The following is a 27863-nucleotide window of genomic DNA, read 5'->3' as shown; positions in this document are numbered from 1 at the left end:
ATTAGGACATATGAAAAACAAAATGCACAAAAATACATAACCACCAGTATAAAACCAAAGCAAATTCGCCTAAACCTCAGGACCACTAAACGATCTCAATGAGCGTCAACCTTGCCAGGATCAGCGAATTGGGTCAAACTAATAAAATAATCCAAAATCTTCATAAACAGGAATGGAGACGAGTATGGAAAACTCAGAAGTCTACACTGGATTCCTACGTGTTCAATGGAGATGGAGCAGATATGGAGATCTTGGTTAGGTTTGAGGAACCCAATATATATGAAGTCACTACCTGAAGGCACAACCACCGAATGTTGCCACCTGTATTTAGTAGCCAGAGCTCTTTATATCCATAACTTATTTTCTATAATTCCCATTATTGGACCATGTCAACGGGTTGTCCCCTCAACCAAACTAATGGTGTCTCCTAACTGATGTGATTAGTGTGGGCCCGATGGCTCCACCAGCACAGTACACAATTTACGACAGGTCCAATGTTGAGACTTACTCTAAATACAACAGTCTAGTATCAAAAATCAGCGCCAATAGGTAGAGTGATAGGTCTACAACAAAGCCAACACCCTAGAAGGTAAATCCTTAGGCATATGAAGTTTTTCAAGACACAAGCAAAGGACAAGGAGAAGTCTTCTCACCATCTGTGTTAGCGATGTCGTCCTTGGGAAGTGGTGGAGGCGAGGACTTGTTAGGTAATGCTGATAGTGCTGCGGGACCGGTCTGACTTGGAACTGAGGATGCGTCAAACCGGCATCTACACTGAGGTCCCTGGAAAGGCAAAAAAGTTGGACAAAATTATTTCCTACGTTAGGTTTATTGGGAATGACAAATGTTTACGAGGAAAGACAAACAATAGAGCTGCAACAAGACCCTATCTTCACTTAGGATGGACTTGTAAAACCGGCCACCCAAAGTTTCCTTTACTTGAGCCATACAAACAAGGATCAATTATGGAAGATACCTGGATAATGGGAAACATGGAAAGATCCCATTGACTCTTGGCTAACTAGACTTATATGTTTCAGGACAATCAGGGTTTTGGTCACTGGGATCCTTAGGATCAGAAGGATACAATCCTATATGCAGTGGCATAACTCGAAGCTGATGGGCCCCAATTCAAAGTCTTTGCCAGGCCCCCGACTATAATGTATGGTTTATAGTAATAGTCTTTTCATATGGGAAAGTGACACCATGAGGGCCCCCTAAACTTCTTGGGCCCAGGTGCGATCGCAACCTCTGCACCCCCTCAAGTTACGCCCCTGCTTATATCCCTTATTCTGTGGATAGGAAGGCTCCAAGTATATTATTGTTAATGTTAACCACTAATCCACCCCAGACCACCAGATATTAGAACCATCTGAGACCATCATGGATCCAAGATTATCAATATTTACGCTTTTACAACCCATAGGACTCTAGAGATAGTAGTCGGTATCCAACAAGCCACTCTAGACCACGGTTGTAATCCCGGTTCTACATAACAGCCCATGAGGATACACCGATGTTCAAGTATCTCTACATATTCTTAGATTTCTTCCTCCGGTGCCATAAGCCAACACTTGCCAGCCCTACCGCAATGTTTGGCCTCTCACTAGGAATCTATAAATGTTTTCTTCCAGAACTGTGGGTTGTAGAGAGATCATATCACCCAATATTCTGGACAGCTGATTGTATAGGAACCGCTGTGATGCTATTACTATCGCATACAGTGAAAGGAATAGGGAACAGCTGGTGCCTGTAAATCATCTCTGAAGCACAAGCTCCATCTGTTGTATAACAGGAACATTAGGATCACACAGAAGTATGTAAAGCTACATTTACCTTACAGAGACCCCACAACTTCCCCCGTATGGCGGTGTTTATGAGAAGGAGTAAATATAATGACGATAACTTAAGTCATCCATACATCCATACAGCGTAGGAGCAGATTTTCACACAAGAGAATATGTCACAATGCATCTGATCCGCCATGCAAGTTGAATAATTGGTGCCCCTGTGTATAGTTTCCAAACGTATAATTTAGGATGACATACCTCATGTGATTCCCGACATCCCCCTTATTAATTTGGTGTTTGCTTTTTGAAAATCCGTCTACCCGTTCAAAAGATATGATCTTCAAAAGTTTATATGTGAGTTAGTTCATATTAGTCAAGGGGGTGGGAGCCTTTTGTTTTATTCAGGGGTGTCTCTCTGTGTGCTGTACCACCCCCATGGCTAGTAACAGTAGAATGAGCCAGCTAACATATAAACTTCAGGGGGCCATATATTTTGAATGGGTGGGCAGATTTTTATAAAACAAATACCAAATTAATCAGGGGAGCTGTGGCAATCACATGGAGTATATAATTAACAGGACGACTTTAAAGGGAAGCCAACAATGATAATTTGTTTTATATAAGAGAAAGACATCCATAAAAGCAATGAACATAAAGGTCCCAGATGCCAAGTTCCCGTATAATTAACAGTGATCTGCAGTTTTATTTTCCCTACAGCACCTCCACAGGAGAACTGAGGAATTACACCGTGCCAATTAACTCTCTACTGTGCACAGGTGTGTCAGGTCCTCCAGAGAGACTTTTTTAGCCAATTACTTCTTTGGCTCATTGACGAACATCCTCATTGAGGCAATTCACTCTCTTATCTTGAACGGAATGTTGTAAAATAAGTTTTTTCAACTTTAATCCCAAATTATGGACCTATTACAAGACACAGTAGCCACCTACCAGTCTGTTCCTTCAGCCAAGTACCTGGGCCCCAGAGGTTGAGACATCTGTACCTGTTGATTGAAGTCAAAGCTTGGGCGTAACCGGTGTGGATGCACAGACATTTGTTCTTGAGTCCGCCTGTCCAACCATGCAGAGGGGTGAAAAAATAGAAAGATGGGATTTTAAAATAATCCGATAAAAAAAAAAAAAATAGGTGACATTGGTCAATGGAAAAGTTAAATTATAAGGGAAGTTAAAGCAAATATAAAACAATGGGCCACATTTATCACTTTTGTGCGCCTCAGTGTAGTAGTTGCGCCTAAATTCTGGCGCACTGTTTTGCCAGAACTATCACCAACTGTGATAAGGTTATTTTCTGACTCTTATTAATTCAGGCACTTACATGTGATCCTGCTACAAGCTCCTCTCTGCTTCTCCCACATCCCAGAATGAAGATAACACTCACAGCAGCACCCAGGTGTGTGACACCCAGCACCCAGTGACCTCCTCAGCAGGGGCTTCTCCTGGAGGGGACCCCCCAGTGCTGAGCTCCTGCTGCACCCCTGTAATTCTGCCCAGTATCCGCCTCAGATACACTGGTGATACTGTGCAGAATTACACGGGGGACACTTGTCTGTAGAATCTGCAACATTCTGCAAAGTTCTCTTCTCTCTTGCTCTGAGCTCAGGATTCTGCAGAATGTTTTGTAAATAGAAGGTGATGAACTGTAAATAGAGTCTGCAGCTCCTGTCTGTAATGTATCTAATGTATCTATTATATGTACTAGTGTCTACAGTGTATCTAATGTATCTATTATATGTTCTAGTGTCTGCACAGTATCTCATGTCTGTATTATCTGTACTAGTGTCTGCAGTGTATGTAATGTATCTATTATATGTTCTAGTGTCTGGCTGAGCTTTGCTGCTAGAAATGAGCTGTTCTGCAAAGGGGCTCAGTGCTTTCTTCTCAGATAATGCCACCTTCGGGCTGGAGTGTTTTTGCTCCCGTTTTTGCCCCTAAATGAAATCGTTGCAAGTGATGAATATCATTAGGCGCAGCAAAACATCTGGATTGGTAAGATAGATGAGTGAAAGCTGCTTATTTTTGCTGCGCGGCTAGTTTGGCGTTTAGTCGCAAAAATGGCGCAAAAACGGTGCGCCTGAATGAAAAGGTGCAAAAACAACAGAAAAAACGAGTGATACATGTGGCCCAATAAGTACAAGTTTTTACCTATTGTTCACCTAATTTACCTACATCAGGTTGTCCTCAAAACGAGAGACCACATTCAACCCTTTAAGGGGGATGGAAGATCAGAGCACCACTTTTTTGAGAAGAGCCCAGCTTTAAGACCATTTTTATTCCATTGGCCAATTATGTTCTCACTGAAGACAGTGGATTCCGCCTAATTATTAGAAGACCAGCCCCCTATCCAGCCAATCACGACTAAACATGAGCAGATCCAACTTTAGGTTCAGCGTCCTGCCTAAATTGGACATGTTGGTTGATGGACTGCAGAGCCAATCAGGCATCTCTACGCCCCTAGCAACTAGGCATGGCTGTGATTGGTCAGGTAGATACAACTGGCCAATCACAGCTATTCCTAGTTACTAGGGGTGTAAAGCTGTCTGATTGGATGCTCTGCAGCCCATCAAGAAAACATGTGCAGGTTACATGGAGCTGCCAAACGGAGGACACCAACCCTAAAGTTCGGATCCACTCAAATTACAACTTTTTTGAGTAAATTTTAAAAGGTAATGATTTAGAAAGGTGTTATGCAGAGGACCATGAATGGGACCAGCTAGAACCAGAAAATGGATGGGTCATCGTTATGACTAAGAGAGGCCACCTATGACTATGTGTTTAGGCCAGGGTGACTTGGTTGGGCATGCCCAATGACTACCAATTCCCACTACATCTGAACCACAAAACATACAGGTAATGGGGCTCACCTGGGGTGTGTAACTAGCCTGCGGTGCTGTGCCTCCAGGAGTTGCTGCTGGAGAAGGTATTGCTGGTGTAGGGCCTGAGGTAGGAAGGAGGGTCCTGCCACCTCCTGAAACTGTAGACCAGTCAGAGATGGCAGGGGCTGGTGCAGTGGTCCATTATGCTGGTGAGCAGTAGCCATGTGAGAGGTCATTCCTTGTTGTGGCTGAACCTGGTGAGGATGGATAGGAAAGTCGGGCAGCTGTGGTTGAGGGCTAAGATGAAAGTGGCGGCAGGAGGTAGCATGGCCATGTTGGGAACGTTGAAATGGGGCACCTGAAAAACAAGAACACAATAGCTTCCAATTACAAAGTTGGCTTTATGGTAATAATAAAAACAACAAAACCCCAATAATTTTAGCATATCTAATGCAGACATCAGACACTACTTCTTATATGGGTCATTCTCCCTTATGGGAAGGTGCCTGAGCAATATGGTTCCTGCACAAGATTCAAAGTTCTGCTGTATTGCTTGTTTTTCCTGAACCTGAGCCTGTGCCATCTCTCTTGAACACTGCTTGATTACCATGTAATCTGTTCCATCTGTTCCACCTGCCCTGACTCTGTTCCAACTACCCTGATCTTACGCTGGACTACTGCTAAACACATACCCTTCCTGCAAAAGTTCCAAAGTTCTGCTGTATTGCTTGTTTTTCCTGAACCTGAGCCTGTGCTATCTCTCCTGAACACTGCTTGATTACCATGTAATCTGTTCCATCTGTTCCACCTGCCCTGACTCTGTTCCAACTACCCTGATCTTACGCTGGACTACTGCTAAACACATACCCTTCCTGCAAAAGTTCCAAAGTTCTGCTGTATTGCTTGTTTTTCCTGAACCTGAACCTGAGCCTGTGCCATCTCTCCTGAACACTGCCTGATTACTGTGTTGATTCTGTTCCACTTGCCCTGACCTCAGCCTGGACTACTGTTACACATAGACCCTGCCTGGCCTGACCTCGACTTGTCCCTTGACTACATCCCTGCCTGACCCTTTGGTGCTGATCCGCCTTGGTCAGCTGTTTCATGAATGGTGGCATACTTCCTGTATAGGGCCTAAAGGGTTAATAACAGGCAACCACTTAATTCCCCCCAAAGTCAAATTCACTCAGGGGGTCAACACTCATTCCTTCACTGAATACTGAAACCTTTGACCTCATATGGAAATCATGGGCAGGAACAGATTGGGGCTCATTTACTTACCTAGTCCTGTCGCAATCCCGCGGTGCGTTGTCCGACGTGGCTTCGGGTTCTGCCAGGATTCACTAAGGTCGTGCGCCCAATATGCACAGTTTTTTTCCGAATCCGTCGTGTGAAAGCCAATATCCCGGTGGAATTCGGCGCAAAACGGAAAAATTTGGGAAACCCGACAAAAGTGCGGCCGCGGAGCCCTTAGTAAATGAGCCCCATTGTATCTGAGTTTCATTTCTTACATTTCATTTTTTACTATATGACGGTATTATTCAAGCACTGCACAGCTTTATTAATATGACAGTTGAGCATTAGATGGCAGTAATATCTATACACTCTATGGCACTTGTATTTGTGTTACTATATGTTACTGTTTAATGGCAAATGTAAGGCCTTGTAACTTAGGGACAGAGCGGTAATATTATAGCACATCGCATGGCGCTATTATTATTTTTTTTTATTTACCTTATATACTCAAGTATAAGCCTAGTTTTTTAGCACAAAAAATGTGCTGAAAACACAAACTCGGCTTATACTCGAGTAAAAAAATATATAGGTTTTACCGGGTTTTTGTGGTAAAATTAGGGGCCTCGGCTTATACTTGGGTCGGCTTATACTCGAGTATATACGGTACATCATTTTTAGAATTTATTTCCAAATTTAACCAAAAATTGATATGATATTTTACAAGTTATTTACATGAAGGAGCTGAATTTATGGAGATGCTAAGAGAGAAGATAAAATATTGCAAGTTCAAGATGGAGGGCGGTGTGGGAAAACTAGGGCACGCTGCAGTATAATCATAGCCCCGAGCGCATGGATCCAGCGCGGCCGACGCAGCAGCACGGAGACGATCTGTGAATCTGTATTTATACCGCACTGGACGTGTAATGACCCCCAGAAATGACTCCTCAATGTCCGGCGCATAGACACAGGAACATCTATAAATCCTACTGTCATAATCTGTAACATTATAACCTATAATGCTATAATCTATACTGCCATAACTCATAACACCGTAATCTATACATAGCCGGTTATATAATAATTGATGCTATCATAGCTCATAATGCTATAATCCATACTATCATAATGTGTAATATCATAAATTATACTCTCATAATCCATACTACCATAATGTAGATTGTCATAGCCAATTATATCATATTGATACTATTGTAACCCGTAATGTCATAATCTGTACTGCTATAACTCGTAAAATCACAATCTATACTGTCATAGCCCATTATATAATAATCTACACCATCATAACTATAACTGTCATAATCCATAACATAATTATAATATCATAACCCATATTTATACTATTGCAACCTTCAATGTTATAATCTTTATTATCATAAATTCATAATCCATATTATTGTAGCGCTTGAAAAAAAATCTCCCATCAGAATCCATCTTGATAAACCAGGGACATTACTCATAGATCCAGGCACCAGGACTGTGGGAATCTTCTTATATGTGTTATCCATGGCCTCCTTCCATCTAAAATCAACTTTTATGATTATGAAAATAAGTCCAAAGGGATCTGGGGGGGTGGGGTGTTACCAGAGCTACTCCATGCTGTAGCTTCACAGGCTGTTACACTGTCTTCCCCTTGCTCCTTCAGCACTTCACCCCTTGCATTCTCTGATGTAATCTCACTGCAGCAGAGGTGCTGACAGAGCAGGGGGGAGACAGTGTAACAGCCTGTGAAGCTACAGCATGGAGGGGCTCTGCCTCCTCCCTGAGAACTTTTGGCTTATTAGCATAATTTTAAAAGTTGATTTTAGGAGAAAGGAGACAAACAAATATAAGAAGATACCACAGTCCCGGTGCCTGGATCTATGAGTAATGTCCCTGGTTTATCAGGATGGATTTTGATGGTAGATTTCCTTTGATAGTATCATAACCTACACTATATAAATTATTTATAATATCATATTCCCAATTATGAATAATCCGTGATGTCATAATCAAAATCAGGAAATGTAGGTGTCACCTTATGGAACCACCCTCCAACTACCAGTAACACCTACAAAGGGGCGGGGTTTGTTTTCAGGGTGGGGCAAGACAAATTTGCCAGGATTGTTCCTAAATATCAGAGAGAGAAGTTACAGCACTGGAATATATATATTGTTTGCAGTCCTGTAACTACTAACAATATACACAAAGGTCTAAATAAACATCTCGACGGGGGACAATACCTAACATTGGCTCCAGTGAGCACAGAGCACAGCAGTGTGAGGACACACTTGGAGAAGTTACAATTCAGGAATATAAAATCATATGCACAGACCTGTTACATGCCAAAGGTCTGATTATACACCTCTATAGGGAGAATACCAGACACTGGCTGCAGAGAGCACAGAGCACAGCAGTGTGAGGACACACTTAGAGAAGTTACAGTACTGGAATATATATATATATAGTTCGCAGTCCTGTAACTACTAACAATATTGGAGAAGTTACAGTACTGGAATATAAAATAATTTGCACAGACCTGTTACATGCCAAAGGTCTGATTATACACCTCTATAGGGAGAATACCAGACACTGGCTGCGGAGAGCACAGAGCACAGCAGTGTGAGGACACATCCCCAGTGCATCTATTCTCTATAGGTCTCTTTAAAGACCTCACAGTGTACAATGTATGGTGGGGTCCTATGTGTCTTGTAGGGGATTTCCATGACCCTGTAGGATCCTTGCACAGGGACAGAGCAGCTGCAGGAGAAGCAGCTGCTGTAAGATGAATCGCGGAGCAGCTGGGCTGTGGAAATGACTTGGCTTCAATGAGAAGGGCACAGCAGCTCCTCAGCAAGTGTTAAAGAGACAGTCACTAATCCGGCCGCCTACACAACACGGATCTTATTCATATGTAACTATATTGTCTGCATCTTCCTTAAAGGGGTTGTACACAGAAGCTTTTGTTAGGCATTTCTTGTCTAGCTTGAAGCTTTAAGAAGGGACAACGACATAAAAAAGCTCAATATCAGCCAAGGTGGATAAATAACTGTCTCTGATAACTATTTTGTAGTGCTGTTCATCCTGGGCTGCCTGATGCATGGATGGAATTCCAACGATACAGAAATTTACATGGGACAACCGAGGTGGAATGTAAAGAATAATAAGGAATATCCGCCTGCCATTGCAGTATTATTGGTGTGATGATGGATTTTAGTATATGATGTTCCCCTCTGTGTACCGGATAAATCACCTGTAATTCCTCAGGCTCTGCACGGATATCATGGATTGTGACTGTAGAACCATCTTTTATATCTAGAGATTTTCATTGTATTGTGTTTGTGTTTTTATGACATTTTGAGTTTCCTTGTGGATCTCATGAGTTATGACCCCCTGGTGATACAGGATGAGGCTGGAAAATGCTCCATATCCAAAAATGGGGAAAAAAGGTGACATTTTGGTGTTCGACTCATCTATATGTAGAAGAAACAATTTCTATGTATATAGCGCCATCACATTCAGAATCTATCCACATATCCGCTATCTTTTCCATGTTTCTTAAACACGTGGAGGCGACTGAGCTGATTGCAGTGTTAGTGGAGAGGGCTGGCAGCTCCCTGCACTATCACTGTTCCTCTGGTTCTGCTGTATGTAGCAGAGGAAGCAGGTGATGACATCATGTGATGATGTCATCTCTGCCTGCCACTTCACTGCTACACACAACGGGAGAGAGAGGAGAGAGCTGCTGCGGGGGAATGGGGAAAGGTGAGTATATGTGATTATTATTTCACTGTGGGGGCACAATAGGACTATAAGAGAAGGGAACTGCAGGGGGAACAATTTAAAGGGGGAGCTGCTGGGGGCACCCTAAGATTTGAGCTGTAGGGGGGGGGTATCATAATAAGAAGGGGAGTTGGTAGAGGGTTCATAATAAGAAGGGGAGCTGCAGGGGGGGGGGGTTGCAAAATAAGAGAGGGAGGCAGTAGAGGGGGCGTAATAAGAAGGGGAGCAAAATTAGAGGCGGAGCTGCTAGCAGGGGCAAAATAAGAGGGGGAGCTGCTGTGGGTGGGTACAATAGGATGGTAAACTGCACAGAAGAGGGAGCTATAATAAGCGGTGAGCTGCTGGAGCCTTGAATACTGTATTAGGGGGAGATGGAGACAGGGTAAAACCATTTTGTCCCCCTTTCTCTCCCTGGAGTGATGTAAATACTGTGTATCGGTGCGTCTGTTTTTTGTTTTTATTTCAGTTTCGGGGCTTGTATAATAAGTATTAATTCTTGTGTACTTTGTTGCAACAAATTTGCAAGTCCTGGTTGATGAAATGGCCTAAGTCCAGTATAGTCAGTGTAACATGAGGTAGACAAGGAGAAGTAGTGTCAAAAGGGGAAGTTATTGTGCTCATATTGGTCACGGTTTGTACTGCTGAATACCGACAAGCCTTGACTTAGTCGCAGATCCTGGTGCAGAGCTGGGAATTTCAACTAATCCCCCCTCTATGAAACTTGGGTGAGGAAGGGCAGTGCCGGGCTGTGAAGAAGGCCAGGGGGCATGGACGCCCCTCGCCAGTGCACTAGTTATAACCTCTCCAGATATATGTATAGAGGCCGGAGCCTCCTGGTGTATCCAGTGCAGCCTGATGGGTGAGACGGACATCGGGCGCCTTGAAATATTGGCCCCATTGTATAAAGCTGGAAGCAAATAGCACTGGACGCAGTGTAGTGGCCAGGCTAAATCACAGACAGCTCTGACAAAATCACAGACAGCTCTGACTGTATACACAGATGTGTAGTGCAGGGCTCCATCCCCCAGGAGCGCACCATGAAGGCGCTAAAACTAGCGGAGCCTCTGCATAGTAGATGCCACGGACAGTTGAAGTGAACATTTAGGAGTCCATGAGGGCAGGGCCGGCACCAGCACTGGGCATGTACAGGCAAATGCCAGGGCCCAGAGCTGCTGGGGGTCCCACAAGGCTATACATAAGGAATCCAAGGGGGAGATGGGGCTGTATCTAATAAATCCATAGGGGGTGAAAGGGGATTTATATAAAATACCCATGAGGGGGCTGTTTGGTAATATTTAAAACTAGGGAATATTTTAGGGAATAGGAGACTGTTTTAGTTTCTGAATTTTTATTGCCGTGAGAGTTCAAGTGGCCACTGGGGCTCTGTCACCCAGGGGCGTACTGATACCTGGAGCCAACCTTGCATGAGGCAAACACCTTACTTCATTCCCACTGCAGTCTACCTCTTAGACTTGTTTCCGCAGACTGTTATCTGAACTGCTTTTACTCGGATCCATGTCGCATTCCTGTACGGCAATGGCGCGATATGTGAATTTCATAGACAGGTAATAGGAACTTGTAATACCACACGTGACCTGCGGTAGCGCTGCAGTTAGATTTGGTGCATTTTGCTGGATTCCCCCTATAATGACTACAGGACAATAGTGATAGGATCCTCTGTAACCCTATAACAAAAAGGATTGTTCAGTGTGAAGCCCCTCACCAGCAGCTTGAGGGTACGATGAGGAAGATCCAGCAGATTTGATGGCCACGTGGATAGAGACCCAGGAGCAGAATATTCTATCTTTTCCGCCGGTCTCTAGCAGATGTCTGCAGCCAGAGACTCTTGGTGCTTGGCATTGAGCATTAGCCGCCACATGTACTGACATCTTATGGGAGAGTAGAGGGCACCCATGTGAGCAGGGAGACCGAGCATGAACAACAAGAGCCGCAGGTGGAACACACCGGGGTGCAAATCCCCTGATCCTCCCTACTCCAAACACTGCAGATTATTTACAGAGAGAGACTTTGTCCAAGTATCACTACTATCGGTTCTGGAACAGGATACATTTTAGGGCACCAAACCAAAACACCCTTAATATGGGGGCCCCTTTCAAAAAAATATAAGACAAGTCCAATGAGTCCATGAGTCCAATCACATATGGTGCATGTGCATCAAGTCTGCAGAACTTTACTCAACTTCATCTGCTCTTCTCCGCTAATCCATATATCTGATGTGAGGTATCAGCTGTTGTGCACCTGCATCTCTTCTTTCCTGTGCGTTGTGTTGTTATGTATGTGTATGGAGCAGCAGGACAGCCAGCTATGTGCAGGAGTTACACAGAGTGTGCAGCAGCAAGTTTAATGAAGCCTCGTAGACATGAGATTTCCTGATCACACCAGCATGAGATGGTTTGGCTAAGAAATATGTTTTGTGAGACAGGTCTATGTGCCTAAACCCCAACTTCCTAGGACAGCACATGACAAGGAGATGGAGGCACTAAGTGAAGTTCCATCTTAATTTTTGGCACCTTTGGAGGTGGTCTTGTAGTCTGCATGTCTATAAGCGACTTTTGGAGTTTTTGGGTGCCAAAGCAAATTATGTTCCACGGTTGGGGGGGGGAGTTCTTAATTGGCAGAAGTTTGTTAGAATCAATAACTTTCGCCAGGGCTGCCAGACCCTGACTCTATATGGATGGGGCTGCCCACTTAAGGGTGGGGATTTCTTGAGCCCCATCCTCTTTTTGGAGTTGTAGTTACCTAAATTTGCTGGGACTATCCATTACTGTATACCTACCCCTTACCTGGCAGCAGGTCACCTCGGGACAAGTCGTTAGAAGCTTTACTATTTGACAAATAACAACCTCCCCCCCCCCTAAAAAAAACAAAGATCCTGTAAATCTCACCCCCTACTGATGGGAGCCAGGTTACCACGTAAATTGCTGTGCATCCAATACAACTGCGCATCTTCCCTCCTCTCTCTTCCTGTACCTGTTAACTATGAGAAAACATTGGCAGGCGGCCACGGCTACTGATAGACGGCGTCCAGATGGCTCTTTTTTTCCTGTTTGTAAAAGCTCTGGGAGGTTTTTTTAGCTTCTTTTTCTTTATCTCGGAAATTGAGTTTCTGCGGCTGATGGAGGGTTATATGGAGATGGTCTGACGGGGTCAATGGCCACAACTCATCCAATGTCACTAAGAATGGAAGGACATTACTAGGCAATTATGTACGGGCTCAGGACTCCAAATCCTGGATTAACTTTGCACAACAAATTAAAGTGTCCCTACACCAAGAAAACGAAATTTGACTATACATTGGGCAGGACGAGTCACAAAACATGGTGCCCGTCATTCCGCTTTGCTGTCTCTGTACTAATCAAAGCCATCACATCCCTTCTACAATGGCTGCTGACTTTGAGTCACAGAGGCGCACACCCCATTACAGGGCAGTGATATGGGCGTGTCTCTTACTTACAGACATGCCCTAAATTTCAGGGCATTGGTGGGGGGATGTCTCTTACTTACAGTCAGCTCACCTAAGGTAGTCAACGCCCAATTAAGGAAAGAATTATTACTATTTATGCCTGATGTGTAGTCAAATTTTTTGGTGTGGGGTCATTTTTAGGCCTCATGCAGACAGCCATGTGCTTGCCCAGGTTATGCACACAAATGGCAGGAGGAGGGGCGAGAGCTTCTAACCCAGGCCGCTGTATTCTTGCATAATATACCCGGGTGCCACAGAACTCTTTGGGGGCCGTGATCTGGCCATAAATTTTGCGGCCATATTACCAGCCCCCAGTCATGTCAACAATGATTTATTTGTGTCCAGCGCCTTCCCATTGAAGTCTATGGGTCTCATGATTTTGCAGAATACATGCAGGTTTATCCGTTCATGTGGACTGTTTTTTCATACTGTTACTTAGATATAAAACATGTCGGGAAAATTATCACTTGAAAAAGTTTAAATAGAAGCCAATGGCATTCAAGCCAGCCTCCCGTTTTTTTCAGCTCCACAAGAACGTAAGTTTTTTGTGAGTGAGGAATGAAAAAAAACACAAAATAAAAAACGGACCGTTAAGCCGGAGGTTACAGACCTGGGAAAATAATGTTTGTGTGAAAGGGGCCTTATTGTGAAAATTCTGGTTGCCTGCAGTTACCACTAGGGGGAGCTCTTTGGGAACAGATTTATAGCCTTCCTATTAAACTTCATAAAATGGTACATAGTTTTCTACTAACTCAAAGTGGTTTTCCAGGAATTCTAGAAATCTCCTTCACTGCCTGAAGAAGAGGAGTAACAAAAAAACCCAAATTGTACCTACCCTGCTCTGGCTCCAACTTCTGGCGTTACTTCTAGTCTTTGGCCCCTGTGATCAGTTAGAGGTGCTGGGTATCAGGGTGAGCCTCTTTGACAATCTGTGGCCTCATCGGACCACAGGAAGTCATTTGTTATGAAAGAGGAAGTGACGCTTCCTATTCTAAGGAAACCACAGATTTCATTGAAGGGGGGGTCCATTGACTCCACAGCACTGTAGGACGGGAACAGGTGCTAAAGAGTTAAAGTACTGGGGCGATGCAGGAACCAGGTCCCCCAGAGCGTTTCTAGAATTTTTTGGAAACCCCTTTATCTTATACCCTATAAATAATAGGATCCATAGAAATATTAGATCCCAACTCCAGGTACCAATCATTTCTGGGGTCGGTGTGTGTACATGAAGCAGCAGTGCAGGTAGGTGGCCATCCCTCTATTGGTAGCGCAGGTAGGTGGCCATCCCTCTATCTGTAGTGACATTGACTATGCATTGGGACGGGGGTCTTGTATGAACACTACTGGGATTCAAAGACCCCCTGTCCACGTCAGGAATTCCACGTGCCGTTTGTCGTCCGCGATGTACCCTACAACATCCAGCAGTTGTACAATTTTCCTAATGCCTATTAGAAGCCCCCACTCCGCTTTAATTATGTTTGCACAATATTGCGGCTAATTGAAGCTGAATTTACTCTAGAATTAAATACGACAAGATTAATATTTAATGTTAAACCTCCAAACAAAAGTCGCTCTTCACGAGCCTTAATGCAGGGAAATTACGTCCAATATTGGAGTTTTTTTGAGTGTAATTACTGTCATGGCTGAATAAACAAAGCTGAAATGAATAGACATGTAATGTAATGTAAGAGAGCGCGTGTCAGGAGGGAGGTGGCAAAGCCGCAGCCGCGCCATGGGGAACCAACTAGAATTGTTACAGGGACAAGATTCCCATATACAATAGATACATTTTGTATAGAGGTGGGAATGAACATGTGAACCAATATTCCTTGTTATGTGGAGTAGAAGGGGCATGATCAACAGCAGCAAAGTGGGAACCTGTCATCAGGGACCTCATTTTAACTAAAGACAGGCTGCAGAAGCCCATTAGACCTGCAGTACAAAAATGCCTCTCTGCTTTTTCTAAGTAATAGCATTACAATATAATTGTGTGTTATAACTTACCTTTCACCTGAAAAAATCCTGGTATAGTCCCAGGGGTTGGGTTTTGGTTTGGATGCACTTCAAAAAACAACATGTACTAAATCCTCAGCTCTCAGCCCCCACCTTTGTGCTCCCCCACTGAAGTCATCTCACCAGGCAATGATCTCGGTGAAGAAGCAGGAGGGAGGAGCTGTACAGGAGCACAAAGGTGGGGGCTGAGAGCTGAGGAGTCTGCAACACAGACAAGTCACATTTTGTATTTTGAAATGCATCCAAACCAAAGCCCTACCCCTGGGACAACACAGAGGATTCTGTCAGGGTGCAAGGTAAGTTATAACACACAATTATATTGTAATGCAAATGCTTAGGCAGAAAGGCAGATTTGCACTGCAGGTGTGAGGGGCTGCTGCAGCCTGTCTTTAGTGAAAATGAGGTCCTTGGTGACAGGTTCCCTTTAAGACATATGTTCTGCTCTTGTGTTTGGCAGTGATATGTCCAATCATGTGTCATGGGGCCTGTGCTGTTAATAGTGCTAGACAAGTAACAGACCGAGAGGTAACAGACAGGAAAGGGTTCACAGCAGCACAGAGGATTAAAGCGCACAGGTAGGGAGTGTCCTATGTTAGGTATTGATATTGATGATAGGACTGTGCTAGAGTTATTATGTAATGATGAGAAGGGAAACAAATCAGAGTAGATTTCACAGCAGCGCAGAGTATTTAAGGAGAAAGATTTGATATTACAGAAGAACTGAATAGTCGCACCATAGTATAAGGTGGGGCAGAGCCCACAGCAGAACAGAGTATTTCAGGATTGGGACGCTACAAGTTGGCTTCTGTGACTGAGATAGCATTGTATCAGAAGCGATTTGGAAAGAGCCCTTCATAGTGTATGTTTTAGGTGTGAGTTGATTTGTAGATTTGATCTCCTAAACTTCCCTGTTTAACCCTTTCACAATCATTTGTGCGTATAACTCCCATGCTGATTTTTAGGTCTCCTTGGTAACAGACTACACAGTCTGGTCCTGTAGTCGTGCTCTTTGTCACCTGCCCTTCGCTTCTTGATTTACATTTCATATGTAATATGTGTTTAAAGAGTGCCGCACTGATCACAGGGAGGATGATGCTAGGATCCGACTACACAGAGGTAGTCTGTCACTACGGAAACACATAGGTGTGCATAGGATCTGTTTACCTAAAAATATTGCTTTGAATTATTGCGCTACAAAAAGTTGAAAGACCCCTTTAAAATCTGAAAGGGGACATCCTAGTATGATACTTTTTTTGGGGCCACCCTCTCATCATTGTAGACAGTAGGAGGTGCCACACCAAGGCACTCAACCAATCAAATTAACGCATCGATCGATTATTTTGTAACCTGCCGCGTAAGCAATGTCCAACCAGAATGACTCGTGTAAGCCAATTCCCCGCTGTCCAAAATCGCTAAATTCTCCCCTCCCATCACCTCCTCCCGTAGATTAACTAATGACTGACTAGGATATAAATCCATACGCCGATCCGTCATCCCTGACAAGTCTGAGCGCAAGGTCATTTCTGGAATGTCAGGAGAGAGACATATCGGAGCTGTTTCAGGGCGTCGGGTTATTGGAAATAGTAAATGTAAATGTATCAATTACGATTATTGATTTTATTTGTGTTTTCCATAAATTATCCATAAGAAGCAGCTTCACTCCAGATTTATCACCTATGGAAGCCAAGAATAGGCCCGTGGCAGGTATAGCAGAGCCGAAAATTATCATTTAAAGGAAATGTTGAAAAATGCTGTTATATTAAATTAGATCAAATTCCTCCTCTTACTCCTTCTATTGTGACCCCTCTCCTCCTCCTCTCACATTGTGGCCTCTGTCATTCACAACACCTCCCCCAATACTGTGGCCCCTCTCCTCCTCCCCTCACATTGTGTTCTCTGTTCTCCATTCCTCTGATATTGGGGCCCCTGCCCTCCATACCCTTTATATTGTGGCCCCTGTCCTCTTTCCCTGATATTGTGGCTCCTCTCCACCTCCCCTTACATTGTGATCCCTATTCTCCACCCTCCATATTGTGGCCCTTGTCCTCTTCCCCTCACATTGTGGCTCCTCTCCACCTCCCCTCATATTGTGACCACTATTCTCCACCCCCCCCCCATATTGTGGCCGCTCTCCTCCTCCCCTCATTTCATGGCCCTTGTCCTCTTTCCCTCATATTGTGGCTCCTCTCCACCCCCCTCATATTGTGACCCCTATCCTCCACCCCCCCCCCCCCCATATTGTGGCCCATGTCCTCCACTCACATTGTGGCCTCTGTTCTTCATTCCTCTGATGTTGTGACCCCTGTCATCCTCCTGTTGCTGTGTATTAAACATTAAAAAAATTGATACTTACCTTTCCCTCATTCCCCCACAGCAGTCCTGCTCCCTCTTCTGCCACAGATCTGAAGCTGACTTAGTGGAGGGCGGAGTTGGCCAAGGCCAATCTAGGGGAGGTGCTACATTCACACATGGCTGTGGAAGAGGAGAAGCAGACCTGTGTGGAGATAGAAGGAAGCCGATCCCTCCTCCTGGTTCCTATACCTAGGCTGCACTGCGACCCTGCAGCTGTAGAGTGCTGGGAGGAGGAGGGGTGCCGCCCAAAAGCCTGGAACAGCAGACGGTAAAAAACAGTAAATGTCCCGCCTAATTCGGGATGGTTGGGAGCAATTCCCCTCCTACACGTGATGTGACTATGATTTTCGGACACTGGGAGGAGTAAACAGCCCCCTCCCTGTCTCATGGTCACATGATGTGGGGTCTCCCTGCATCTAGAAGAAATCAGTCAGCAGGGAAACTGATTGTATATTAGTAAGTTGCTTGTAATGGGGAGTCTATTGTTATAGTGCACATTGATGTTTCCCCGGATAATCCCTTTGAAAGTTTGTCTAACTTAACCTTACACCTTGTATCCATTTTCTGAGATTATGCTATAAACATTTTGCAGCATTCTTATGTGCATGGTGTCCCATCATAAGATACCACCATGGAGTCCCACAGAGCCACACCCCTTTCCCACTAAGCCACTCCCTTTTTTTTTAATTTTTTTTTTTACAAAGTAGTAAAATTGTAGAAACACTTAGCAAAGACTTGTTAGATACCGTAGCTTTTGGTGCCAGAAATTCATGGCATTTTACTTCATTTTCCCTAATGTGTGTTTAAATATTGGTCCAATTTTTTTAATTTTTCTCAAAGTCGCATATGGCTTTCTTGTATTGTTGAAAGAGACAGTGCTCGAAGGGCTGTGCTGTACTGCAGCTTCCTGGATTAGATGTGGGGTACACCTGACTCATTAAGGAGTGTACTTCCCCTAGACTGGGGGCCGACATTATTAGATGTGAAAAGGTTAAACATTTGGGTACGACTGCACTTTAATAGGGTTGGTGATCTGTGCCCTTAAGATGTGTTCTCACCCCTCCCTTGTTACTTACCTCATGATGTTCTCCCCTCCTACAGGACGTGGGGGTATATATGGCTGATGACTCAATGTTATCTCTCTCTTTGAGGCGACACTCAAGCTGTCCCTCCCTCCCTCTCTATGTTATTGAGATGTTTTATTTTTTGTAATGTTTTTCCTTTGTATTTTATAGTTAATTTCGAGTCACAGCAGGCAAAATGGTGGAAGATGTGAGATGGTGGTTGCTCGTTTGGCCGACTTGCCAGCTGGGAGTTCAGATGGACAGTTTCCAGGACTCTAACATGTGTGGCCTTATCCCAAGTTGCTGATTTTTGGATATGGGTTCATATATAAAAAAAATAAAGCAGTGACCTAAATTTCCACCCTGCAAGTAGACATAGTTTGTCAGTTAACATATACTGTTTACAGATACTTGTGTTATGGGTAATTTATTAAAGTGCTTTAACAGGTGGTTTACATAAGATGTTCTGTTCCATGCCGTCCGTTCTAAAACAAATTTTCCAGGAATTTGGGAGAATTCGATGGGGGCTGGGACAAGGGTGACAAAACAAAAAAAAAGTTCTTATCCCACTCAGGTTCGTGCATTGTGTTGATACTTCTGGTTTCTGGCTGGAAGCATTGCGTATATTTGTAAGTAGAGATGAGTGGACCCGATGGTTGGGTTCTGTGTTGGGGTTTGCCTGCCTGACCTGGACATATTGTCGAATTGTTGGCCGAAAATTTAGGAATGAGGGGATCATGTAATCCCTTTTGGCCAATCAGTGGCCTCCTTAGAGCATTGGTGGCTGAACCATCAATATGGAAACTTGATTCCCACAACAACTAGCCAAGTGTGTCCCTGGCCAAGCATAGCCAGGGCAAGTTGCGAGAGGCACCGATTTGTCTTGGTCAGGAGACCGAACCCAAACCCAACCATCGGGTCAGCTCATCTCTACTTGTGCCATAAGAGGATGTCACATACCGAGCTCTGAGGAGGCCATTGATTGGGGGTCATACGATCCCCACATTTCCGAAAACCAAGGTACTGACGCGTCCTGGGAAGTGCATGGTAACTATATTACATTTTTTTTTCCTGCCCGGGCCCCCAAAGTGCTGTTCCGGCGGTTGCTCTGCCCTCCCCTGTACTTTACACTGCAGCTCTGCTGATTGCTTTTTATACATAGTGCAATGAATTCTATTATGAATGAAAATTGTAACGCGTTACACGTATGACTGCGCGTCTGTGACATAAGCGAACACTAAATAAATTAGTTTTAACTGTGGGTAATAAAAACAAATGGCGCCCCCTTTCCCCCCATCACTGAGTGAGGTCGGCTTAATGTGAGGATGACCCCTGAGATTTTAGTCATCAGGATTTCAATCCCAGACAATCAATGGTCATTACTTTGTGAATGATCGTCGGGGACCAGTCGTCAGGCTCCGCTCGGAGCGTTCAATGCTGATAAATTCGGGATGGAGGAGCACAGAACACTTATGGTACAGAAATATTCTGGGAACGATTGCCCGTCTGATTTGGAAGATGTCTACAGGGAAAGCTTGTCTTTAAGGACTTTCCCAACTTTTAGGGGTCTAGGAATATCTCTACTGATTCAGGTGCAGTTGGAATTTTTTCCCTAGCCCCCACCATTCATGAGTATGTTCTCTAATGTCAAGTGGGTGGTACTGTTTACTACAACTCAATACCGCCCACCTGACATAAGGTCTCATTAGCATATTGAATACTAAAACTAACAGCACTGATTTAAATGAATGGACACAATGGGGCAGATTTACTTACCAGGTCCTGTCGCGATCCCCGCTGTGCGTTGTCCGACGAGGATTCGGATCCGGCGCGATTCACTAAGATCGTGTGTCCTATTACCTTCATGTGTCGCTTCCCCTGCTGAGAGCCGGCGGAGTTCACCTTCTTCTTCCCGGTGCATGCAAGTGCTTGATCTTGCGACACAATTTTGTTTTTAAATTCTGCGGTTTGGCCGAATCCTTCTGGTTGTTCAACGGCACGCCCCCCGATTTCTGTCACATGGAAGCCGGCGCCGATGCGCCACAATCCGATCGCGTGTGCGCCAAAAACCTGGGACAATTTGGTGCAAAAAGGAAATATACGGGAAACCCGACAAAATCGCGGTCTGCGGACCCTTAGTATATGAGCCCCATTGGGGCTTATTTATTAAGAGTCCGCGGATCGCACTTTTGTCGGATTTTCAGGATTTGCACTTCTGTGACAGGTATTTAACTGGGGATTGTGTCGCACGCGATCTAATTTTGGCACAGCGGCGCCGGCATTCTTTCGACAGAAATCAGGGGGGAGTGGCCGGGGGAAGATCCGTTGCATTCGGACTGAGCATGGAATTTAACTTTCAAATTGTATTGCAAGCCAAGCACTTACATGCACCGGGAAGAAGAAGGTGAACTTAGTGACTCCCCGCACAGCGCATTATACACGGACAATGCACTTACATGCACCAGGAAGAAGAAGGTGAACTCCGGGGACCTGAGCGGGGAAGTGACACATGCAGGATATCGGGCGAATGATCTTAGTGAATCGCCGCACAGCGCATTATACACGGACAATGCACTTACATGCACCGGGAAGAAGAAGGTGAACTCCGGGGACCTGAGCGGGGAAGTGACACATGCAGGATATCGGGCACACGATCTTAGTGACTCCCCGCACAGCGCATTATACACGGACAATGCACTTACATGCACCAGGAAGAAGAAGGTGAACTCCGGGGACCTGAGCGGGGAAGTGACACATGCAGGATATCGGGCGCAGGATCTTAGTGACTCCCCGCACAGCGCATTATACACGGACAATGCACTTACATGCACCAGGAAGAAGAAGGTGAACTCCAGGGACCTGAGCGGGGAAGTGACACATGCAGGATATCGGGTGCACGATCTTAGTGAATCGCCGCACAGCGCATTATCATCGGACAATGCACTTTCGTGAGCTCCACAGGACCGGGAAACTACATGTACCCCACTATTGTATCTCTCCTGTCTTACATAGCAGTTCAACCTCCGCTACTTTTCTCAAATCAACATCTCTCCGGTACTTCCAGTTATCAGGACTGGGCCTGGTTGGGGGGTTCTGGGACCCATTTCAGTTAACGAGGAAGTTACTTCCTCTGAGCAAGGGACAAACAAGGAAATGAGGTTTACTGGAAATCGGAAGTGACTTTCTGTGGTGAAGGAAGGGCAGGCGCAAACTGGAAGTACCAGAGAGGTGCACCTGAAACGGGAGTATGTGTTCTTGTTTTTTTGAAACCCAGTCCCGGCCCCTAGCAGGTTATTCTGGACTCCTCAAAAAACCCTTTAATTACATGAGTATACATTGTGACAAATCCTCAGCTCTATGTGCACTGTTTGTAAGATAATTAAGGATATTTACATTTTATGGCAGTGGAAGAGAGAAGCAGTTCTTCATCGCTGCTTATCTTGAGGTTAATATTAAAAAGCTGTCCAGTTTTAGGGATGTAACTGATGACCTGGGAAAGGTGAAACGATTCTAAGGAAATATACGGAATGTTGGGTTTTAGAGGGAGACTTAAAGGAAATCTCCCATCAGAATCCATCCTGATAAACCAGGGACATTACTCATAGATCCCGGCACCGGGACTGTGGTATCTGCTTATATCTGTTATCCACAGACTTCTTTTTCATTAATCAACCAGAAGGGTCCTGGGTGGTATTGCTAGAGCCCCTCCATGCTGCAGTTTCACAAGCTGTTACACTGAGCAGGAGCATTTCCCTTTGCCTGATGTAATCTCACACAGTGCTCCTTCTCAGTGTAACAGCTTAGTGGACCAGGGGGAGGAGACAGTGTAACAGCCTGTAAAGCTACAGCATGGAGGGGCTTTGGAGAGCCCTTTTGGCTCATTAGCATAATTTTAAAAGTTGATTTTAGAAGGAAGGAGGCCATGTATAAAAAATATAAATGGATATAACAGTCACGGCGCCTGGACCTATGAGTAATGTCCTTGGTTTATCATGATGGATTTTATTAGTAAATTTACTTTAAAGGAGTACCGCAGCTTTTTTTCATGTCTACATATCCAGGTATGTGTTTTCCGGGTACCCGGCGTCATGGATAGTATAATGGATTTACTATTGAGGTAGCCATGTATGATAAGTAGTACTATACTGCTACAGTGTGTACATTGTGAACTGTACCCAGGACTGATTTCAGAAAGGTGTGGTAAATATAGAATAGCATTGTCTCTCAATATTATAGGGTATTCTATATGGGAATTCATTCCTACATTGTGATCTTGAGTTGAATCCTCTGGACGTCACATCAGGGGTGTAACTACAGGAGTAGCAGCCATAACAGCTGCTATGGGGCCCGCAGCATCAGGGGGCCCCGTCATCTGACCTAAACACTCAAGTATAATATGCGTATAACATCTATGTGATGTGTTGTATTAATGATGTGTGTATGCGGTATGTGTATATGGTGTATGGCATGTACAATGTGTATGGTGTATATGGTGTATGGCGTGTGTGTATATGCGCTTTACCTTTTTATATGGCGCTGTATGTGTGTACATATGTGAGTACACAAATATGTAGGAATGGGGGCCCCATTTAGAAGTCTGCTATAGGGCCCTGCTTCCCCTAGTCATGCCCCCACATCAGACATATAACGTTATGTCCTTTTTCTGCTGCCTGTCAACCCCAAATCCCTAGGGGGCAGCGAGACAACGACGCTCATAAAGAAGAAAGGGGAGAGAAACTCCAGGGATCATGCTGTAGAATCCTGCTTGTGAAATAAACTGGATAGTTCAGTCACTTCCTCAGGCTACGTATATACCCGCAGCATTGCCTCCATCTATATATCAGAGCTCGGAAGGTTTTTGGATGTTACTTACGAGGGGCAACATCTGTACAAGTAGCAAAGTTCTGGGTAATATGCAAATAAGTTTTCCAGGGTGGGATAAGGAAAACATTGCCTCTTAGCTATCTTGTGCGGCAGCCCCCTGTACATCAAGCGTGACTTCCAGGAAGCTTAGTGACAAATGTTCTAGACAGCGCTGTTTCCATGTAGAGTATAGCTCACCATCATGTGGTTTGGCTCACCCCCCACCCTAAACACGTTCAGCCCAATTCACCCAAATCTCAAGATTCAATTCGGGTTCCAAACCCGAAAAATGGGATTGGTGAGGTTGGATTGGTTAGGATAGTCATTGGTAACTATTGCTTGGTTTTGGGCTGCCCAGTTTTTTGGGGGATGATTCAACATGGGTGGTGAGACTTCCATACAACTGTACGAGACAGCGCTGTTTCCATGTAGAGTGTAGCTAAAGCAGCTATAAAGTGGCCAAAATGTATCTACAAAATGTTACCTTTAACAATACGTCTGGTCCCCCCCAGCCTTTACTAATACTAGTGCAGAAATCGTGGTGCAGGTGATTAACATTTTATATTTTGGAGTAAAATGCTCCAAAGTCAAGAGGAATTTTCGCCACGTCACATGTGATTGTAAAAAATACTGTAGGGGCTGCTTCACAGATTCAGGAGCACCTTTTGGGTTTTTTTTAAATTATTTATACGGCTTCTTGACAAGAGCTTCAAACATTTCATACATCTCCTTTAAGATTTATTCATACAGGACTTAAATCCCTCTAGGAGGAACAGTAACTGGAGACGGCCCAGGAGGATCAGACCTCATCGTTCTCCTGTCTATTTTGTACCATTTATCATGTCGCCGAGATGATTGGATTAAAGGGTTCCGGACAGAATGTAACAGCGGATTCTGCTCCTTAGCCTGGGATCAGACTGTGCTGACATGAAGATAGTGACATCTACGAGTTTGGGATAATATTTTCCGGGATGAGAAAAAAAAAATAAATTCTACAGTGACAGCGCCACTCCTGTATACAGGCTGCGACTGGTATTGCAGTACACCTCAATTGAAATAAATTGATAGTTCACGTCATATGTAACTAATGTGCTGTTTGTTGTTTGTTGTTCAGCTTGGGTGACTAAAGAAGTCACATCGCTCTTCTCAACACTGCAGTCTGCAGGGATGAGTGGACCCAAAGTGACGGTACGGACTCAAGTGCATTACGCGTGACCCGGTCATATTACTGGATTGGTGTCCGAACACCCAAATTGATGCCTCTCGCAAATAGCTATGGCTCTGATTGGCCAAGGGTGTCAATTTAGCGGATTGGCTGTTTGTCTGTCAATCCCGTCGTGATTGGTTGCTGTGGTTTCTAAATGACAATTATTCTAACCAATCATTGCACAGAGTTAACTAAATAACAGTTATAACAGTTTTTTTTTTTAAATAAATAAACATTCAAAATAAATAAGTTTTTAAAAAATTGAAAGCAGTGCTGTGATTGGTTGCTAGAATCTACCCCCCTTTTAGTGACGTGGGTTTCACATGTTGGAATTTTCATGATTATTTGGCTGTTGTGACAATGGGGGTCATTTACTAAGGGCCCGATTCGCGTTTTCCCCGACGTGTTACCCGAATATTTCCGAGTTGCGCCGATTTTCCCTGAATTGCCCCGGGATTTTGGCGCACGCGATCGGATTTTGGCGCATCGGCGCCGGCATGCACGCGACGGAAATCGGGGGGCGTGGCCGAACGAAAACCCAACGAATTCGGAAAAACCGCCGCATTAAAAAAAAAAAAGTGTCGCGAGACTTGCACTTACCTTCACTAGGAATAGGCCGGTCAACTTGAGTGCATTTCGGCGGGCCTCGGGGAACTACCTTAGTGAATCCCAGCCGGACCCGAATCCTCCGCAGAGAACGCGCCGCTGGATCGCGAATGGACCGGGTAAGTAAATCTGCCCCAATGTGTGCTGTAGTTCTGGGGTAGTTTGCTAATGATTTTAGTGGTGAGGGGGGGACCAAAGCAGTTAATTGCCATTTACCTTATAAGCAGTTTCAGAAAACATTAGCTAGAACTTCCCCTTTAAGGAGGACGGGGTAGCGCTGTGTGAAGGGCATTTCTTTGGCTTTCAATGACTACAGTCCCGATGAATGTCAGTGATGTGAACAGTATAATTTGCTCCTCATCGACCGTTTAATTTGCTACGAGAGACGCTCGGTCTATGAGGACCTAATGACGGCTCGCCATCCTATATAAAGAAATCCTCCGTCGTCTTGGGAAAGTTCTGCCACATTTTGCTTTCTAAGGACAAAAGAGCTTTCTAAAATAGGACAATGAGACGGTGCACGGCGAGCGCTTCCAGGAACACTCAGTAAATAGGAACATCTGAAGTCAGGCGAAGGTCTAACCACCGGGTACATGGAAGGAACAAAGCCTCCTCTGCAATTATACTGTAGTCAAGTGTGTAGACGGGGGTTGTGGTCGCTGAGTTTGTCACCAGTAGGGATGAGTGGAACAGAACCTGCGGGGGTCAGGTCTGTGCTGAATACTGCAGTTCTGCTCCGTGAACCCAGATTTCAACCAGAAGTTGAATTTGTCGTTGGGCTCACCACCCAACGTTTAGGTTCAGCCCAATTCACCCAAATCTCAAGGTTCAGTTTGGGTTCCAAACCTTATGTTGGGAGTCTAGAACCTATCAAACATTGCATCGGTGAGGTTGAATTGGTTGGGATAGCCATTGGTAACTATTATTTGGTTTTGGGCTGTCCAGTCTTTTGGGGGATGATTCAACATAACTAAAACTTCTCAGAACTAACTATGGCTCCAGATCTTATAAGTCTTGAGTCACAATAAATCAGAGGCTTTAATGGGGATGAGAGATGGACACAGTGGACATGCCACACCACCTAGTAGGTTCTACACCTACTTACATACTATTGGATGTAGACCCTTGTCCTGTGCTGAAGATCGAGACATCAAGAAGACAACTTCAGAAGTAGATAATACACTGTGCCATAAAACTGAATGGAGGAGGGGTTGTGAGACTTCCATACAACTGTAAAACCAGCCTCAAGTCAACGAGGAAGAGTAAGACCTTGGGCTGGTACATCCGAGGACTACAAAGAAGTGAGGAACCTGATAAGAAGACAACACAAAGAGTGAAGGTAATAATAACCCTTCTCGATGTCAAGAAAATGATGGTAGACTAGCTCTTCCATTGGAGGCCAACCATATGAATTAGGAGAAGAATTTGGGTGGACACCACTCAAAATTTAGGGCATTTTGGTCAAAAATTTTGACCATCCACTTTCCATCAGTAAATTTGAGACAAATATATTATGAATGTACCTTTAGTGGATCTACAAGATGCCTCTTCCCTATTCAAGGAGACCAGTACTATGAAGTTTGGGGCCCTGGTTCAAATTCTGCTTTAACCTAAGTCTCTGAGCTGGAATGACCCCAGACTCTAATCCAGGAGAAATATCTGGAAACGTGCGCTCTAGACTGGAATGACCCCGTGTGGGTGTGATGGATCCCCGTCTGCAGCCTTGAGTACTTACGTGCTAAACGTACAAGGGCCGATGTAAAAGAACCAATTGATTTTCGCTGGACTGGATAGACTTGATTAATGAACTGGGATGTAGATTGTGAGATGTGGCGGTGCGGTGATGGAACCTTCCTATGTGATATAATTAAAATGTTCGCACTTAGAATGAATTAACTGCTGCAATTTTATCGCTGAAGAAAAGACTAATCGACCTTGTGCAAGTGGAGACTATGCCGGCCCCATTATATTGTCTGCCTCATAGGCGGCATGCTTTATCCTCACCTAAGTAATGAACCTGTTACAGGATTCTGGTAAAGGCAAATTCTACGTCTGTGTCTCTTTGAAAACAGCAGATCTAGAGAGTTTCCTAAATACCGAGAACCCATTGAGGCACATCATACCACTCCATAGTAAGTATAGTAATATCATTGCCATAACATGAAAAATGATATAACTGCTGTAATACCACCACATATCTACAATAATAAAACTACTATAATACTGCCCCCTATGTACAAAAATATAACTACTATAATACTGCCCCCTATGTACAGGAATATACCTACTATAATACTGCCCCCTATGTACAGGAATTTAACTACTATAATACTGCCCCCTATGTACAAGAATTTAACTACTATCATACTGCCCCCTATGTACAGGAATATAACTACTATAATACTGCCCCCTATGTACAGGAATTTAACTACTATAATACTGCCCCCTATGTACAAGAATATAACTATTATAATACTGCCCCCTATGTACAGGAATATAACTACTATAATACTGCCCCCTATGTACAAGAATATAACTACTATAATACTGCCCCCTATGTACAAGGATATAACTACTATAATACTGCCCCCTATGTACAAGAATATAACTACTATAATACTGCCCCCTATGTACAGG

General features: G+C 44.3%; 1 protein-coding gene across 2 annotated transcripts in view; it reads right to left on the bottom strand.

The window, feature by feature from the left end:
- Positions 1-27863, bottom strand: part of ARK2C (arkadia (RNF111) C-terminal like ring finger ubiquitin ligase 2C) — a 78376-nt gene that overhangs the window by 21783 nt on the left and 28730 nt on the right. For both annotated transcript variants that reach the window (XM_072132868.1, XM_072132869.1), the window contains exons 2-4: positions 4670-4979; positions 2739-2858; positions 654-783 (exon numbers count right to left, since the gene is read on the bottom strand). In XM_072132868.1, the coding sequence (XP_071988969.1) occupies positions 654-783; positions 2739-2858; positions 4670-4979 (560 nt within the window). The remainder of the gene's footprint in view (positions 1-653; positions 784-2738; positions 2859-4669; positions 4980-27863) is intronic.

Source organism: Engystomops pustulosus, chromosome 1 (genome assembly GCF_040894005.1).
Source record: "Engystomops pustulosus chromosome 1, aEngPut4.maternal, whole genome shotgun sequence".
In the NCBI taxonomy this organism is placed as follows: domain Eukaryota; kingdom Metazoa; phylum Chordata; class Amphibia; order Anura; family Leptodactylidae; genus Engystomops; species Engystomops pustulosus.
This window is presented reverse-complemented; position numbering and strand designations above follow the sequence as displayed.